Source organism: Neoarius graeffei, chromosome 6, assembly GCF_027579695.1.
Source record: "Neoarius graeffei isolate fNeoGra1 chromosome 6, fNeoGra1.pri, whole genome shotgun sequence".
Lineage (NCBI taxonomy): Eukaryota > Metazoa > Chordata > Actinopteri > Siluriformes > Ariidae > Neoarius > Neoarius graeffei.
In genome coordinates this window covers 18730719-18750919 of record NC_083574.1, presented here as the reverse complement: position 1 = coordinate 18750919, position 20201 = coordinate 18730719, and the positions used below count along the sequence as shown (strand labels likewise).

Here is a 20201-nt window from a genome sequence, read left to right as displayed (position 1 = left end):
ATTACTGGAATATTTCTTAATATTGCTCGACCACAACATTCCAATAGGAATCTACACAAGTAGTGACTTTACACTTTGAGACACTTCTTATCTTCACTTGGTTTTATTGATTTTTTTTCTTTTTTTTCCATTTGCATCCAGTGTGTTTTGTCCACAGGGCTTGTTTTGCTGAGCGAGGGCTGTAGGACCAACCTCACACCGACAAAGCGCAAGAGCCAAAAAAACAAAAACAAAACAAAAAAAAAGCACATCACCTCGATAAACCCATGATACATATAGACCGTTATATGCACCACAGAATACACTCATCATACAATATCATGTGTTTTTATATATAGAACATATAAATACACAGCAAATAGAGCAAAAGGCAGTGACAATGCTTCTCATATTGAAGGAAAGGCGGGCTATTATTGTATATCATAATATACTTTTTTGTTCTTTTAGAAAAATATCTATGCTTCAACCAAAACCAGCCACACCAAGCTCACCCTCTTTTTTCTTCATTAACAAAAATAATCATTTTTACATTTCTGCACATTCATACATTACAATCGTTATTTTATTTATATATATATATTTATATATATATATATATATATATATATATATATATATATATATATATATATATATATATATATATATATATATGCATACATTACGGGTAATTTTAGGTTACTTTATACAACATAAAAAAGGTTCATAGTGCACAACATGTCTTTAGTTGCCAAATGTAAGAGAACAATGAAATAACAATACTTATTACAATAAAGACAACAGTAACAGAGTACAAGGAGCAGTTCAAAGCTCCAGAAGGTTCCTCCATTTGGCAGCAACGACAGTCAAAAGCGAGAGAAAAAGCATAACCCAAAAAAAAAAAAAAATCCTCAAATGAAAAAATTATAATAATAATAATAAAAAAACCCAATAATTAACAAATTCACAGAAAAATAAAGTTTTCATATTCATAAACAATTCCTGGTTTTCTTCCTTAATGTGTCTTGGCCCATAGTTGTGCTTTCTCACCAAGTCAACCTCCTTAAAGAAAGAAATAACCTTGAGAAGCAGCTTCAGTGATGCTCTTTCACAATAAAAGGCTGCAGCTGCCTGCTGATCTGTTACCAAACGACAACGTCCAGCCGCAAAGAGGCCTTTTAGCAATAGCTCAAATTCTAAAGAGGTTGATTAAAAATTTTAAACGTGTTTTTTTAAAAAACGCATTGTAACTATAACAAACTGTAACAAGCACTGACTGAAAAACCTGTGCCATTCACAATAAGAGCAATTTTTACATGGAACATTTGTTTAAGCCACTTTTTTTTTCTCCAGGGCAAAGCTAATACTATTGCGGAAACGGATGGAAAGTAATTGAAAACAGTCTTTGATAAAGGGAGTTGGCATAGGATTGTACAAAATATGGTCTGAAAAATATATACGCACAAATAACGGTCAAGATATGGCATTTGGCAGGACACAAGATGAGAGCTTGTTTTTCGTGTGGCTTTTTTTGTTTTGTTTTTTGCTTTCCCTTTCTCAGAGGTGTCCAGGAGATAAGAGGATATAGCTCTGAAAGCTGCTCCATCAGCGCCAGCCTTTTGAGTCCTTTTCTGCGCCAGTCAGGTCCATTTGATTTTCTAAATCACACTTCCGAATCCTCAGGGGTCAAAGAAAGAAAACGGAATACAATGCCTGCTCTGAAATGCCATTCGCTCTTCGTTTGGATTTTTTTTTCTGTGTGCTGTAGCTGGTATGTTTGGCTGTTTTTTTTTTTGTTTTGCTTTTTTTTTTTTCCAATCCTGCTTTTCCTCTGTGCAGTGTAGCAGTCGGTCCATGCTGGAGGGGAAAAGGGGGGTTGCCTGTGGTGCTGGGGTGGCCCGGCCATCATTCAAGGTTCCACGGGCTTTCAGGGTCCAATGGGCTCTCGGGGGCTGAAGGCTTCACAGAGAACCAGAGGCATAGAGACAGACGAGAGGAGAAACAGATGGGCAGATGGACGATGCAGGAGACAAGAAAAAGAGATAGATAGTGATTTGAGTGACTGATTGAATGATTGATTGATTGTAAAGGGAAATGATGTCCCTTATTATTTAAAAGTCCCAGCACAATGACAGAGACTGAAGGATAGGATGGAGAGTGCGGAAGCAGGTGGTTTAGTTTGGTCTATGGAAAAAATATTGAAGCCACAGAAGCTGTTGTCCCCTTTTCAACTTAGACAAATACACTGTGCAGAGGAAAGGATCAGCATGGAGAAAAAAAAAAAAAAGAGCTCGAACACCAGCAGTGAGCAGGAGCAATGAGAGAGAGAGAGAGAGGCCAAGCAGGAGGACGGATAAATATAAATAAGTGCATTGTTAATGGTGCCATTTTAACGTGTGTGTGTGTGTGTGTGTGTGTGTGTGTGTGTGTGTGTGTGTGTGTGTGTGTGAGAGAGGAGGATGTCACAGATGTCACTCGTTTTGATGCCATGTCTAAATCGATTACAAATTAATACTTTATCTGATAGCTAAGCAACTAAAGCACCAGTGCAAAAACCATTTAGCTGGAGCGACAGGACTGTGAGAACTTTTGTACTTTTTTTTTTCCTCACAATAAATATAACTAAAGATGTGAAGATACGATAATGAAAGTATCTTCTTCAAAAAAGGTCAAAGAGGCTGAGCACATATACTGTGCTGCAGATAATAAAGTGAAAGATTGCATACGTGTGTGTGTGTGCATGTGAATGGGCAATGACAGGAAGGAAGGTGTCGGAGTATTCAGAGTGCGAGAAGTGAGGGCGAGTTCATGGAGTCAGAGGATTGCTCGCTGCTGCTGGTTCGCTGGTTAGCACTGGCACCGCAGGCTCCCTCTGGGTAGGTGAACACAAATGAAGATGTGTATGAGGGGTTGTGGCAGCCAGCGTCAGGGTTACCGCCGCCCTCACCGACAAGGCACGGGCCACCCGGCGCCGGCTGGCTCGGCCCATAGAAAGAACTAGAAAAGGCTACCTCCTGCATCATCCCTTGCTGCTGCTGCGCTGCCTGCTGCTGCTGCTGGTGGTGCTGCTGCTGCTGGTGGTGGTGGGATGAGTAAGGTGGAGGCAGGTAGAATGAGTCCTCCTTCACAGTCAAACCCACCACTGCCACAGAAGATGGAGGCAGAGGAGGCACCGGCGTCTGCTGCTGCTCCTCCTGGTAAGGAATCTTGCAGCTCGGCTGATGGGTGATGAGGACGAACTCCAGACGCTCTTTCTCCTTCTGCAGCTCGGAGATCTCAGCCTCCAGCTCAGCCTTCTCCTCCTCCAGTATGTCGGTCTCCTGGAAAAAAAAAAAAAAAAAAAGGAGACGAGTGAGTGCAAGACACAGAAAAACCAGACAAGTCAGTCAAGCTTTGAACATATTCTCCTCTGATTGGTAAGGTAATGATACAGAGTGACAGATTCAGAATGGAGGTTCAAATCAGCAGACAGAGAGAGAGAGAGAGAATTCGACTGCATGATTACCATGAACGTTGTTATAGATAACCATAACACTTACCATGCTAAGATTAAGATAATGTTTGTATATGGGTGTAGTATAAAGTCACATGTATAGGATTTGTGCAATTAGTTGCTCACCGACTGTAGCCTGTCTGTAAGCTCACGTCGTCGATTGCGACACTTCGCGGCAGCCAGCTTGTTTCTCTCTCTCCGGACGCGCCTCTTCTCTTCCTCCTCTGGAGTCAGCTGGAAGAAGGGATGGAAGCATTTTTAACACTTGCACATGTGTATGTAGAGAGTGTGATACAAACTGTTCAGTCCAATTTAGTGCAAGTCTCACTTACCGTTTCGTCACGTGTGCGCCGGCGGCTCCGTGATGGGCGCATGGGACCTGGGGTGTCTGAGCTAGGAGGGGTGAAGCCCGAACCAGAGGAGAAGCTTGGCCCTGGCATGTCGTATGGGTCCAGGGCCACTGACTGGGTCATAGTGGTCGTACCTGTGCCACTCTGCGCTGGTGCCACAGAGGAGATCAGGGTGGGTTGCACCATCCACTGCAGGTCCTGACTTGTGGTGATGGCAGTCACTGTGGGAACGAAGGAGCCAGGCATGTCCACACCTGGACCGCTGCCAGCTGACCCGCCACCCACCCCTACACCTCCAGCGGCAGATACACACTCCTAATGAACATGAACACACACAGGATTTAAGCTGAGTGGATCGAAAGGGACAACATAATGCTCTGGTTTATACCGATACTGCTTCCTAGTTCCATGATTCAGATATATTGTCATATCGGTATAAACAGACAAACAAACATTCATTTTCTATACTGCTTATCTATTATGAACCAATCCCAGCTGAGATATGGAGCACACTCTGGACAGGATAATATATCGCAAGGCTAACACAGAGAAACAGACAACCATTCACATTCACACCTCTTGGCAATTTCGAGTAGTGACTTGAACTAATACGCACGTCTTTGGACTGTTGGAGAAAACCAAAGCATCCGGAGGAAACCCACACAGACACAAGGAGCACATCGAAACTCCACATAAAAAAAAGCCCAGGTCGAGCGGCAAGTTCGAACCCGCAACCTGCTTACTCTGAGGTGACGGTGTTAACCACTGCGCCTTCACTTTTAGACATAAGAATATAAATGCTGTTGTATGTACAAGCTACAGCCTATGGCCTATCAATGCTAATTTGCTAATGCAATGCTATTATTGCATTGCTGTGGTACAGTATCTAAGCTTAGAACGAATAAGTTTTAATACTAAATATGTCTGCCTACATGAAGGTACTACATGCAAACACTTCTACACACAATGTAGTGCTCTATGTGCTATGAACAGCATGATGGATTTAAGGAGTTGCTCTATTTTGATACATTACAGAGTAAGAACACTAGCATAGGAAATAACTTCAATACTTTCGATTGCATATGGTAATTTTCATAAATATTTTATTTCATCTTTTGCTTGATGTGTTAGGCTTAAATAATAATAATAATAATAATAATAATAATAATAAATTATTATTATTATTATTATTTTCAGGATGCACAATCTGAGGACCCAAAAAAAACCACCCTTTGACGTTTCCATAAAACAAACAAACAAACAAACAAACAAACAAAAAAACATTGCCGTCTAGTTTCTTTATTTAGAAGCGGAGGCTGACGGTAATGCCCAAGCGCGCGCGAGAGAGAATTCTGGTGGTTCATTAATATTCATATTCATACCGAGCGTCAGACAAGAGACTCCACAAGCGTCAGCCAATCAGCGCTCTCGAGCCCGCCTTTCTCCGTCTCCCTCCTCCCCTCCCTTTCCCTCCGCCTTTTCCACGCTCCGCCTCCGCTGTCACTCCCCCAGTGCTCCCCTTAGCAACGCGACGTAACACTCCAAAATAGAACGCATTGACGTCACAGCGAGACCAGAGCGACGAAGACGGATCCGGAGAGCGGAGCGAGGGGGCGGGGCTTAGCGTGAGCACGTCGGAGAGGTTCCACCGCTGTAATTCGTGGTGTGGCGTATTGCCAAACAAACACACACACACACACACACACACAAACAGCACGTTGTTAACGGACTGCTCTGCACTCATATATATATGTATATATTGTGTTTTGTTCTGATTTTATAGTTTGAGCACCAGGATGCACGGTTTATTCACAGGACTACTTTCACATTATTAATTAGTCATTTTATTTATTATTTTTTTCTACAGTTTTAACGCCACCGAGCAGTTTGACAGGTCATGCTTGTCATGCAGCAAGCAAACTCTTAAGGACTTACTTGTGGTGCAGTGGTGGTGGTGGAGGGGCTCCCGAAGGAGTCCACTGAAGACAGGTACTGAGATTCGACCGACGGAGAGGAACTTCCACGGGAGCCGCTGTCCGGGTCACCGGGGAACCCCTGGAACATCTCCCCGGCAGAGCCGAGTGGAACTGAGAAAACGCTCGCTCCCGGAGAAAACGGCACGTCACCTGGCGCGCATGCAGCGAAAGAGTTTGCGTTCTAGTGCACTGTCTCATTCATCATCAGGCTACAAGCCACTTTAGTTGACTCGAATGCATGCACACGTCACGTAGTAATATAACAAACATCACATTATCTCAGCCATGCCATCACCTACCGTAACAGGATTTAGTTGAAGAGTCAGTCAAGATGCCTTTCGTGTCTTTCCAAAAAAGTTGCATTAAGATGGCAATCCAGTTCTGCGTTGAAGGAAACAAGTTTACAACTCCAAAGCGGAGACGTCCACCCTCCGATCTGGCGAGATCACAATCCCTCAAAAAGGTTCCTTTTTCTCGAAGTGAGTGTGCATTTATAAATCCATGAAGAAAAAAAATGTCCGTAACGTCTTTGTGCGCGCAAGCCGGCCGGCGTCCCTCGTCTACTGAATGAAGCCATCTGAGCTCGCTTTGTAAAGTAGAGTTCTGTCTCCGCCCCTCCAGTCTGGAGTTCCGCTGACGTAGAAGCCCATATATGGTTCATAGAGAAGTGTTTTTGTTGTTTGGTAGCCTAGCAATGACGTTTAGGGATTCCCTCACCCACAGAAGAAAAAAAAAAAAAGCTCTAGTGCGCATTGTCGAGAATAGCAGCAGCGTTTACTATAGCTTCCACACGAGATATTTTTGATTGCATTTTTTAAAAATAGAAACTGTAGCCTACAGAAACGATAGGGAAGGACAATATTAGACTCACCTCTGGGCCAAGTGCGTCAAAGAAAAAAAATCATATAGCCTGTGATTTTTTGCTTAATGTTGCCACGGGACTGTTTAACAACAAAACAAATTCTATTAAGACACATATATGTCTTAATATATGTCTTGTTCTATTAAGACACATATATGTCTTAAGTCTACATAAGACACATATATGTCTTATGTCTTAATATATGTCTTGTTCTATTAAGACACATATATGTCTTAAGTCTATGTCTTGTTCTTATCTAGTGTTTATACTGTTTATTTATACTGTTTATATTGTTTGAGTGTTTAGTCTATGTCTAGTTCCTATCTAGAGTGTTTTACTGTTTATATTGTTTTTTTTTTTCAATTATTCTATTTTTAATTTATTGCATTGCCTGTTTGCACCGTGGGTCAGAGAGGACTGATATTTCATCTGTGCTGTATGTCGAGCATGCATAGCATATTTGACAATAAAGTTGACTTGACTTGATATGATGGATTTTGCTTGTTATGAAACAATACCTAGCCTATAAGCTGCAGTCAAATAATAATAATAATAATAATAATAATAATAATAATAATAATTCTTGAGCATATAGAATAAATATATAGCCTTTAGTCAGATCTTACATATGATCACTGTACAAAAAAAAGTGGCTGAAAGACTGAAAAACATTTGAAAGCTGTCAGACATGTGGACTATGCACCAAGGCGCTATCCGGTTTCTCAGGTGAAGGAAAGGGTTGTGGAAAAGTGCATCAACTCTCCAGTGTAAACTTTCTCATGGCCTCACGGAATCCCTGGTGGTCTAATATTAGAGTCAGTTGTGGTTGTATGACTGTCCTGGAAAACCTTTTAATGCAACAACATAAACAACAAATAGAAACACTAATATTACATGTTGTTGTTAATTATAAGTACAACAATGTATTATTGTGGAGTAATGTCCCATCATCATCAATAATAATAATAATAATAATAATAATAATAATAATAATAAACAGGAGAGCTGAAACCAGATGTTCTCATAATCACCATCATCACTGAGGACATCATCATAACTGAGGACATCAGACCACACTGATCACAGACAGAACAAAGCAACCAAACTTTCCGGAAGCACACAGAGCTCCTTTTGTTTGTGTGTACAGGAAAAGCATGTGCAACAGTGAGACACTTCAGAATGAATAGAAAGTTTCATTCATTGCTTAAGTCCCTGTGCACGACAAACTGGGGAGCCTGATTTCGGAAATGGGAAGAAGAAAGGAGGGAAGAAAGCAACAGAAAATTGCAGGAAAGCTTTTGTGAGCGGCGAGGAAATACGAGGCACAACGCAAATGTCAACACTGAGTATAGGGGCGCGCGAGGACGACAACAGTTAGTCAGCAGCACTGCGGGCTGACGTCACTGACGGAGAACGTCCTGTTCTGTCCACCAGCAGGTAGGAGCGAAGCTACACTAACCAGCATTGCATGACTAACACGACTACATGACTTTCACCAGGAACATCTCCCCGGAAAAACTCTCACTAGTGGCTAAGAACTACCGACCTGTGACTACGTCAGAAAAAAAAAGTGCATCATCGCTCCTTATGTGGGATGCAACCAGAGGAAGGAGGAGGGAGAGACAACCGACAAGCAGACTCAGACTCTTAACTGTTGATCATATTTATTCTTAATTTTAAAGACAAATCTACACTATACAGTATATGTCTTGCCACTGACAAGGAACAGGCTGAATATTTTGGACAAACTTTGCAATAAAATTAAATAAAATAAGGCTCCATTCCATCATTTGTTTTTTATATACTGTTCAAAAGTTTGGGGTCACCCAGACAATTTTGTGTTTTCCATGAAAAGTCACACTTTTATTTACCACCATAAGTTGTAAAATGAATAGAAAATATAGTCGAGACATTTTTCTGGCCATTTTGAGCATTTCATCGACCCCACAATGCTCCAGAAACTCAATCTGCTCAAAGGAAGGTCAGTTTTATAGCTTCTCTAAAGAGCTAAACTGTTTTCAGCTGTGCTAACATGATTGTACAAGGGTTTTCTAATCATCCATTAGCCTTCTGAGGCAATGAGCAAACCACATTGTACCATTAGAACACTTGAGTGATAGTTGCTGGAAATGGGCCTCTATACACCTATGTAGGTATTGCACCAAAAACCAGACATTTGCAGCTAGAATAGTCATTTACCACATTAGCAATGTATATAGTGTATTTCTGATTAGTTTAAAGTGATCATTGAAAAGAACAGTGCTTTTCTTTCAAAAATAAGGAAATCTCAAAGTGACCCCAAACTTTTGAACGGTAGTGTGTATATATAAAACAAATGACAAAACAAAGCATTATATATATATATATATATATATATATATATATATATATATATATATATATATATATATAACTTTTTTGTTATGCTTTGTTTTGTCATTCGACTAGTAGGTGCATGTGTTTGTCCTAAAACAACTGAACATTCTTTATTCAATGCTAAACAACTCAATATCAGAGCCATGTGTTGCCACTATACTCCACAACCGAAATCTGCAGATGTGTATGTACAGGCGTTGCGTCGTCATGGAAACGCCGTTCCGGCATGTCTGACGCAACGACGTCATGACGATGTGGTCTTTTTTTGTTTTTGTTGCGTAGCAACCGTGTCCCGTGGCAACCTCTGGGCCGCACAAATGAGCGTTGCATGAACGTCGTCTCAACGGCTTGTGTTTATACGTAGTGCACTACATATGGCGGCAGAAGCCTTGGTTTTCTATACCCTACGTAGTGCGCTTCTAAAGGGAATAAGGAGGCACTGAGTATTCCGCCACAGACGGATTTGCAGACACTGAGACTTGCGATATATATGTATGGCTTGAGTTAGATATTTGGTGTATTTTTCGCTCGCGAAACCCATTTTTTTTTCCACTACTCACAAGACAAGATGCAAAGAAGCTTTAGTTTTAGTTAGTCAGATATGGATAATAATGCATTGCAGTGTTTGTTGATTTTAGGGAGGATGTTAGCATTAGCTAGCTTAGCACGCTAGCCATAACCTTTGCGCTACTTGGATTGGAAGGCCTTCTCGCGGTTAATAGGCGCTTATTAATATGGTTTGCTTGCTGCTAAAAGTATCGGTTGGATTATATTGGCACAAAACGACAAGGCTAACAACGTTAGCACCTGAACAAGCAGCGAAGTGTTTTGTTCGCTACAGCAGACAGAGCTAATAATTAGAGCGTCTGCGTTTTATGTGTCTTTGTGGAAAAGGTTGGACCTCCTGCTTGTATTTGGAGTCAGTCAGGGCTGTTCTGCTTGTGTGGCTGTTTTTGTTTATTTACATCAGTTATATACACGGAAGTGGTATTTATGTGTCGATAATTCTGCACACGAGAGAGAGAGAGAGAGAGAGAGAGTATAGATTACACACCCCTACAAGCACACTATGGCCAAAAGTTTGTGGACACCTGATCACCACACCCATATGTTGTAGTTCTTCAAATTGTTGTCCCAAAAATTGGAAGGACACAGTTGTATAAAATGTCTACTTTGAAGAATCTAAAATATGATTATTTTTTTAAACACTTCTTGTTCATGACATGTTTCAGAGTTTTAGTGTCTTCAGTATTATTCTGCAGTGTAGAAAATTGTCAAAATACAAAAAAAAAAAAAACCTCTGAATGAGTAGGGGTGTACAAACTTTTCACTCCTATGGTGTATATACTACAAATCACTGATGGTGTATAAATCACTTCAGGATTTTATTTAACACTTTAAAAATCTAACTCTTCCCTTTGTTCATTACATGTACGGTATCTTGTATTCACCGTCTATGCATTATTGTCTTTGTTGATTGTCTTGTTATATTTTACAGCCTTTGTGTTGGTATAAAAAAAAAAAAAATCCCTTCATTGGACCTAAGAGGCCTGTTGCAGCATGGTGGGGCCAAAGGTGCCCTGTGCCCAAAAATTGGTGTTGAAGAACCAGGGTTGGGAACTGAAACTCCGTTCCAAACTAGAAGGGAACTCTGTAGAGTTCATACCTTCACCAAGCCACATCTTAGCAACATTAAAATAAACCTTGGATGCTGCTAAAGCTGTACACCAAATTTTGTCAAAATCTGTTCACTACTTTTTGAGTTACATTGCGAACAGACTAATAAACAAACTAACAGAGGCGAAAACATAACCTCGTACAACAAAGTTGGCATGAAACCGAATTCAAAATACCAAGTACCAGGTACCCCATAATACCCCTTTATTATTGCGCACAAAATCTACATACGTATACATAACTATCTGCCAGGACCTGTCTCTGTGACATCACACGTCAGTGCAACAGCATGTCCATTGCTGTGTCTCAGTTCACGTACCTCTGTTAGTACACTTCCACATAGTACACTGTGCATGCTACTTGTGTACTGCATGAATTTTGACAATGTAGTGTTGTCTCAAATCGAACATGGCAAGTTGTGCACTTACCAGAAATGTGGATTGCAACATGTGACCGTGATTGTTGCATGACCTGCTAAAATATCTGCTGGCTTTTGTGCTCACCTCTTAAAAATGAAGGCGCTTTTCATTTTCTTCATTTGTGTGCATAGATATTTCATGCAGTGTGGAAAATTGACATGCTGTCCTCCAACTGGCTGAAAATAGGTTGGTGGTCCTTTCGCTTTGGCTATGTAGCCAAGATGGTGACCATTGAGGGTGAGAAGCGTACAGTATTGCACACTGAATATTTAGACTGCTTTGAGTACACCATCTGGATACTCCTAGTGCACTGCATGTTGAGAGGCATGAACCCACTTATGCAAGATAAATAGTAAGTGTAATTACGGAAAAACATGAATCTTGACATGGTATTTGTTTACCAATTTGGAACCGAAACGGGGAATCAATAAGCAGAATCAGTATCGATAAGATTCAAAAGATACCCAAGCCTAAGAAGAACTCAAGTGGCCTACACAGAGCCCTGACCTCAACCCCACTGAGCACCTTTGGGATAAACTGGCATGTCGACTTCACCCCAGGCCTCCTCGCCCAACATCAGTACCTGATCTCACTAACGCCCTTGTTCATTGATGAATGAGCACAAATTCCCACAGCCACACTTCAAAATCTAATAGGAAGCCTTCCCAGCAGAGTGGATTATTATAACAGCAAAGCGGGAATGAATCTGGAATGGGGCGCTCAACAAGGACATACAAGTGTGTTGTGTGTCCACAAACTTTTGCCCATATCATGCGTCTGCAGTCCACTTGGTTTTTGGGTGGAAATTTTTTTTTACAATTCATCTGCTAAGTAGAACAAGCATTAATTCACTAAAGTGAAGTTTTGCTTTTGAAACTTCAGTGAGGTTTACATTGGACGAGTTTGGTCGTGAGTTGTATCGTAACGTGACATGCTCACTGGTGACAGCTTTAGTGCCATTGCAACCAAAGATGGCTGATGACAAAGTTCTGGAAGTTTCAGAGTATTTTATAATGAAAATCTCGCTGTGACTACTTCCATGACGCTCCATTAAAAGCTATCAACAAGAGGATGGCATAAGAGTGTGTAAAACTCACAGGACAGCTATGAATACAGTCGTGGTGGTGGTGAACAAAACATGCTAATAAACAGAAAAAAAAATCCTTATTACCTGAAGCTTACTTGGAAAAGTGTTTTTTTTTCCTGTGCGAGCCCAGAATACATTGATTGATGATGTAAGCAAAGTGGAGTCATTTTCTTTTAATCAGAGATCTATCGTAAGCTGATCTTCATTGTATAATCTGACATAGTGTACATTAGTGGGTATTTGTTATAGTATTCGGTCAAGATTTTTTTGGGATTCTCTCATACGCTGTGCCGAGAAATAATCTGAATTAAGCCAGCATTATATTTATTCGCAAGTTCAAAAGGTTCACCCACATTGCCAAGATCACTTAGTTAATTTGTTTCAGTCAACAAAAGTTGACTTTAAGAATTTTTTTTCAGGTGTAAAAGTGCGCTCAAATTAAAAGTTAACAGGATTATGAAAACAGATTTCACAAAACTTTTTCAGAATGGCTTAAAAGGATATCAAAGTTCCTCCAGGTTCTCCGGTTTCCTCCCACCTCCCAAAACATGCCAGTATGTGGATTAGCTACACAAAATTGCTCCTAGGTGTGAATGTGTGTGAGGATGTGTGTTTGTGCATGGTGATAAACTGGTGTCCCACCCAGGATGTGTTCTTGGGTTGCACCCATTGTTCCCAGTATAGTATCCGGATTCACCATGATCCTGATCAGGATTAACCGGTTACTGAAGTGGATTGATCTTATAAGCAACAGTGAAAATTACAGTTCAGAAATGGAAGAAGTCCAGAGACAAATATGTGACCTGATAGAGTTCAGAACAGGGAGTGTATGTAATATAATTTCGAATTTTGTTTCACTAGTAATATTATAATAAACTATTTTTGACAGGTTTGTTATTCATGATGTAAAAGGGAGATTTACAGGGCCAGACAAAAGTTTGTACACCCTTGCTCATTCATAGGTTTTTCTGTATTTTGTATTTTCTACATTGTAGAACAATCCTGAAGATATCAAAACTATGAAATAACATGTATGGAATTGTGTGGTAAACAAAAAGTGTCAAAAATAATCCAAAATATGTTTAATGTTTGAGATTCTTAGGAAAGTCGCTACCGTTGACCTTGATGACGCTTTGCACACTATTGGCATTATCTTAACCAGCTTCATGAGGTAGTCACCTGGAATGCTTTTCACTTAACGTGTGCCTCATCAAAAGTTAATTGCTGGATGAGTTCCTTGCCTTCTTAATGTGTTTCAGACCATCAAACAGTAAATAATAAACATACAGTAAATAGCTCTGTTCGACAAGTGTGGTAATCCATATTACGTCAAGAAATTATCAACTAAGTAAAAAGAAATGACATTCATCATTACTTTAAGACATGAAGTGACTTTTAATTCATAAAACAAACAAACATTGAATTAGAAGGTTTGTCCAAACTTTTGACTGATAATTATGTTAACATTAAATGCTATCTTGGTTTCATTTAGAAGCAAGTTTCCACAGACGGTTTCACTCAGCTGTAAAACAAATTCAGCTTCTTATTGGAACACAAGGTCTGATTAAATCTAAGATTTTATCTTGTCTAGACTTCACTGTTTAAAATCACAAATCAACATGTGAACAATGTTTATCACTGATGCATATATATATATATATATATATATATATATATATATATATATATATATATATATATTTTTCCTAATGGACTCTATTTATATACCTGTATATTTCAGTGTTTGTACTTGCAGCTGCTATTTATTTATTTTTTATTTATGTATTTGCAGCAGCAGAGAACTGCAACGACGAGACTGTAACTTTGAAAGGAGGGGCATGCTGAAACCCAAACAGCAGGTTTTGTTTACCGCATCCTCTCAGTTTTCCTGTTTTGTTTTGTGGTGTCAGTGCGACTGGGGCCCCCTGCAGCAGTCATGAGAGCGGCCCATTTCCTGGGGAGGCAGGACATGTTTGCCCATTTCCCTGCCCAAAATATTTGTAACCAGGCAACAGCCAGGCCCGTCCTACTCCAGCCCTGCTCTGGTAACACCCCTCTTGGCCTCTCACAAAGACTCCATTACATAACCACAGCCTCTAACTTCCTATCAGCACAAAAGTGAAATGCATCTTAAAGGAACTTGGACGTTCGTTCTTTCTTTGTTGTTTTAAGCTTTATGTCACATGCAGTCACATGACACTTTGTCATATGTAAAATGCCTGCACAAAGTTTTTGATTTTCAGGACAGCGCTGTGTTTTTTTTTTTTCACGGCGTCCCATACATGCTGATACCAAAGTAAAACTGGCTGTATGCCTCTGTACCTCCTGTTTATTCTGGCTTTGATTTTTCAGTTCTGCCCTCACTCTACTGGCATACCAGAGACAACCTCTTACACAAATCATCACAAAGTAAATTAGTTTACATATAAGACGCATGCCCATGTACAGTGTCAAGCAGATTACTGGTGAAATCTAGTTAAGTACTTATTACAAATTAAACGAGCCTTATAATCCTTTAGATTACTTTTGTGTATTTCTTTTACTATGTTTTGTTGAATAATCTTGGACTGATTTAATAAAAGCACAAAAAGAAAGGAACATACATAAACCGATAACCTTTTATCAGCAAACGTGAAGTCCTTTTTTTCTTTCTTACATGCAACGAATACTACCTTTATCTAAGAGATAATATTTTAGAGTCTCTATCTGAGTGATTAGAGGTACTGCAAGAAATCACACGCAACTGCTGTTAGTCATAACAACAGCTCTTATGCAGTTTGTCACACCCAGTAAATCCAAAATCAATAGACTGTGATTCACTGACGTCAACATCACAATCACATAATCCATAAAAAGAACCTGTAATCTGATTATGTAATCCAGATTAGGGATTAGTTCTGCCTATCATCGACAGCATATTTTTCAGAAACTGAACCGTACACATAGAGAAATAAATTAGCGACAACAAATTACAGTATATCTAAAGTTTAAGAAACTGTGTGACATGCTCATATGGGAAAACAACGATGTGGTGCTGTGATGTAGCTACGGATAGTCATTCCATCCCCAGTCTCTCTTTCTGATCACTTGAAGTTAATAAGACCAAAAAAAAAGCATAAACACTCACTGGCCATGATTACGAACACCCATCCACCTTCTGTTTTATGCAGTTCTCTAATCAGCCGATCCCTTGACAGCAGCACAATGCATAAAATCATGCAGATACAAATCAAGAGCTTCAGTTATTAATGTTCACTTCAAACATCAGAATGGGAAAAATTGTGATCTCAAAGTGTGACTTTCACTGTGGCATGGGTGTTGGTTTGAGCCAGATGGACTGGTTTGAGTATTTCAGAAACTGCTGATCTCCTCTCTAAGGTTTACACACAATGGTGCGAAAAACAAAAAACATAGAGTGAGTGACAGTTCTGTGGGAGGAAACACCTTGTTGATAAGAGAGGTCAGAGGAAACTGGACAGATTGGTTCAAGCTGCCAGGAAGGATATCACTCTTTCCAAGCGTAGTGAGCAGAAAAGCATCTCAGCATGTAATCCACTCCTGCAGCCAAGAACAGGAATCTTAGAATCAAGGACAAGTTCCTATTAAAGTGGCTGGTGAGTGTAGCTTGTCATGTTGCAAAGAAACTGGAAAGCACAACATCATGTGTCTTGAAGACTTGGTGGAAAATTGACCACTATAAAGTGCTGAAATTGGAGACTTCTTCCATAAATGTTACATAAACATCTCCTTACAGAAAGCTTCACCATATCAAACATACATTATACATTTTCTTTGGTTTAATATATATATATATATATATATATATATATATATATATATATATATATATATATATATATGGTTTAGTTTTAGCCTTAGAGTATGTATAACATCCCTCTGAATATATATATATATATATATATATATATATATATATATATATATGGTTTAGTTTTAGCCTTAGAGTATGTATAACATCCCTCTGAATGAGTTGTTACTCTCCAGTATAAACAGTATTATTCTATCCACATTCACTGGATATGAGCAATTGTGCACTCTGATTGGCTACTCTACTACTAGGCTATCAGCTCATATACTGTGAGTAGAGAAAAACAAAATGGTGGAGTGTGTTGCTGAACCAACCGAGGACGAAATAAAAACTCTACTCGAAAACAAAACTCCAAAAATTTTTATCAAGTATTTAAAAGAAACAGAAATAGCTAAAAGAATAGTTTTTCCCCCCAGTATCACCTGTTCCACACTTCAGCCTAGTCGGTGGTGGTAATGCACCTTCAAACTGGTTTGCCAATTGACAAAAAAACCTTAAAGAACCCCCCCCCCCCAAAAAAAAAGCAACAGAATATGGAATAAAAGTATTTGATGGTAAGAATGTATCTTTTTTATTTTTCAAGAATTATTATTATAGCATTTTTCACAAATTGCTCCTGTCACTTTGCCGGTTTGTTTACATTCTAAGCGGAAATGATTTTATCGGATGTTTTGTATAAAGTTTTTATTTTTCAAATTTGCAAAAAATAAAAATGCTTTGTTTTTTAAAATCTAGTGAATGTAGATAGAATAAAACAGTTATTCCACTCAATCTCGTCGTACATGGCTTATAGCCAAGTCAGCGCTACGTGTCTTGTCGGCTGTCAGCTCATGTACAACTTGATTTCGTGTAATAACTCGTAAATGTTTCAAACAGCTGTTACTATTGTCAGAAGTGCTGTTATATAACATGAATCAACACCCAGTCAGGATCAATAATTCAATAGTGCTGCGGCATTAATATGAATATTAATCAGTCCTGCTCACATTTCTGAACACGCAGTCAGGATTTCCGTCGTCTCCCTGCACTACAATATAAAAACTAAGTCAGTGTGTCACAGCGCCCATGTGTTCTCTTCCTCGATATCTACTTGTCTCTCGGGTTACTCATAAGTGGGGAAACACTTGGTCGTGTCTGGAAACATGTGGCATGTCCAGCAGTATGAGGTCATTGCTTCGCCTCTCATGCTGTCTCACTGACTGGATCACCGTGTCTGTCTGCGCCGGGTCTGGAATGTGTGGAAACTAGTTGGCTGAAGGACGGTCACATAGCGGACAGTTGTGGTTCTCTTAATAGGTTTCTGGCCAGACACACACCCCCTGAGTGTTTTAGAGCTAAGGAAGTCATTGAAAATTGGAGAGTTTGTGTACATTAGACTCTTAGCTCTTACTATGGTAGAAATGATGATAAGAGCTAAACATTATGTAATGACCGGTTATTTTTGGAAATAAAAGTGGATTTTCCAAGAACACTTTTGTAATGCAATGGCTCTGCCTCATTGTTAAAAAATATAGGAATTTTTTTTGTGTGTGTTTGTTTTGGAGTTGTAGTAGTTTTTCCACATTATAGGCTTTCAATAGCACACAAACCTGTCCAGAGAATCATTGATGTCTGATAAGTTTTGCCTTTACACAATTGGTGTTAACGTTTCTTTTTACATTACAGGTGTTTAGCAGATGCTGTCATCCAGCGCAACGTACAACAGGACCCTGACATACCCACAGCAGTGGGCAGCCCAGGGAGCAGTTGGCTTGCTCAAGGGCACTTCAGCCATTCCTGCTGGCTCAGGGAATCGTGGCTTCTTCATGTTATGGGTATGTTATTCAATACATTTTCTAAATATCTAAATAACACAAGGTATTACCATTTTAGTCCAAAATATCCTGCGACCTGTACATTCTTATACACTCATAAATTCAGTCTGGTTACAACAGCAGCCTTTTCCCCCACAATGCGAGTCACCCTACTAGTCTAACTCAAGTTTGCCAAATAAAAAAATCAAAGTCACTCCTGTGCCAGGACCTGGTTTTCTCAGGCAGTCTCTTGTCCCAGTACTAACCAGGCCCTTAAGGCACATCTGGTGACGGTGATCTCTGTTTCTCTAGCCCTCGACCTCTCACCTATTACATAGCTAGGGTTACAGGGAGGGGGGTGGCTGGTCCTCTGGTAACCACGAAAGTTTGACTTCCTACTCAAATCTGTATTATGGCGTGCCTCGCCAGATGGCAGTAGGTGCCATTTTTATGATGGTCTTTGGTATGACCTGACCACAAGTAGAAGTTGCAATCGCCTAGTCGAGAGGCAGACATGCTAACCACAAGTCCATTTTGTAGTCCATACAGTAGGTATTCTTTCTAGCCATTGTTTTGTCTGCCTTCTTGAAATCCATCCTGTTGAAAAACTTGCTTGGATTCATTTTAACTAGATAGATATTTATCACAGTGTACTTGGCAGTTTGTCCTGCTTTTTAACCTGTACAAGTAAATAAACAAAAACAAAAACCAACTAAAAATTATGAGAAAAAGTCATAGTCAAGTTCCTTAAATCAACATATTTTATTGACATTCTCAATAGTATCACTGTTGGCAAAACACAGAATTTTGTTTTTCTTTTAAAAAAAAGGCCAAAAGAAGGGATAAACAAAAGTGAATCAAAAAAGAGAATGAAGGTGAAAGAGGTTGAGGACAGGAGAGCCAGTGCCTAAGGAAATAAATTTTGCATAACGAACCAACATGATCTCATTACTAGTGTATCTCCCGGGCAACATAAACAACTTGTCATTCTAAAAAGCATGTCGGAATGACTGTGCAGAACTTCCAGTATGCTTTTATTTTCATACAAGTTGTAATCATTGCGTAGTGGGTTGCTGTATTTTGTACACACACTCACTGGCCACTTTAATACTAACTTGTTCTTGATTCTATGATTCCTGTTGTTGGCTGCAGGAGTGGAACCCAATGTGGTCTTCTGCTGTTGCATGCTGAGATGCTTTTCTGCTCACCATGGTTGTAAAAAGTTACTGTTGTATCCTTCCTGGCAGCTCGAACCAATCTGGCCATTTTCCTCTGACCTCTCTTAACACGGCATTTGTTTCCACCCACAGACCTGTTGCTCACTCATTAAGGTTCTACTTTGTGTCCACTCCAATGCTACATACTTGTCCTCTTCCAGCTAATTAAAAACTAACTAACTAACTAACTAACTAACTAACTAACTAACTAACTAACTAACTAACTAACCAACCAACCAACCAACCAACCAACCAACCAACCAAGTAGAGAATCTACAGCTAAGACATCATCTTGATATTAATATGACATCAGAGTGTCTGTTTAACTCCAATGCCCCCCCCATGCAATAAGAAAAACACCACAATCACACAATTACTAAAACAGCATTTGGGAACCAAAACATTCAGGCTTTGTATTTATTTGTCTGTAACTAAACCATGACAAAATCATTTCTACCACTGTTTGTAACTGACTGTGATCGAAATCACATCCATGATTACATTGCTTATTTGAGTTCCTATGCAATGACGTGTATACTTCTCCTTTATGCTCATTTTCTCCTCCAGGAGCGTCACCATCCAAGTGTTTGAGGAAGTAACAGAGAAACAGGAAACTGTGCAGGACTTTGATATTGGCCTTTATTGTCAGAGAGAGCATTGAATTCCACATTCTCATGTCCAATCTTACAGTTTTTAAGGAAATAAAATGAATCATTTTTGAATCCCAGACATTCTTTTGGCATTACTCGCAATGAATTGTCATACTGAGTTTACTATTCAGCACCTCCTCCGATTGTCTTTGCTAATCCTGCTGTCAGTGGCACTCCGTCTTGTGGAGAAGATGATGAGAATGATGGAGCGATATTATATCATGCAAGATATTGCAATGATGAGGCTAAAGCGTTAGTCCAATGCAATCAGTGGGTTTAGTATTCAGTGGCGTATTGTGACTCAGCCTTACCCTCAAGCACGTCAAACATAGCCTACTTTCAGCAGGACGCATGCCAGACAGCACCGGAGAAGGAGAATGAGGGGGAGAAAGGGCACGTTTTCCCATCCTCCTCTTTGCATTTCCATCAATTTCCACTCTGCCTCAACACCCACCTTCTCTTCAGTTCTCCATGTCCGTCACCCTACCACTCT

General features: G+C 39.7%; 1 protein-coding gene and 1 long non-coding RNA gene across 4 annotated transcripts; one reads left to right on the top strand and one right to left on the bottom strand.

Annotated features, from left to right (window-relative positions):
* Positions 1 to 706: 706 nt before the first annotated feature.
* fosb (FBJ murine osteosarcoma viral oncogene homolog B) lies at positions 707 to 6424 on the bottom strand. 2 transcript variants are annotated; one of them, XM_060923381.1, is made up of 6 exons: positions 6098 to 6424; positions 5758 to 5948; positions 3805 to 4137; positions 3599 to 3706; positions 2991 to 3299; positions 2786 to 2851 (listed from the first exon to the last, which is right to left on the bottom strand). In XM_060923381.1, exons 1-6 carry the CDS (start codon positions 6159 to 6161, stop codon positions 2786 to 2788), a joined length of 1071 nt encoding a protein of 356 aa, XP_060779364.1. In that variant the 5' UTR covers positions 6162 to 6424. The 2 variants fall into 2 exon arrangements, with proteins under 2 accessions (XP_060779363.1, XP_060779364.1); XM_060923380.1 differs by having other exon boundaries at positions 707 to 3299.
* A 3066-nt stretch (positions 6425 to 9490) lies between these two features.
* On the top strand, positions 9491 to 19780 carry LOC132887770 (uncharacterized). 2 transcript variants are annotated; one of them, XR_009654871.1, is made up of 5 exons: positions 9491 to 9528; positions 13712 to 13777; positions 14012 to 14078; positions 17714 to 17862; positions 18994 to 19780. It is a non-coding gene; the product is annotated as an uncharacterized LOC132887770 (long non-coding RNA). The 2 variants fall into 2 exon arrangements; XR_009654872.1 differs by having other exon boundaries at positions 9497 to 13390.
* The last annotated feature ends 421 nt before the right edge of the window (positions 19781 to 20201 follow it).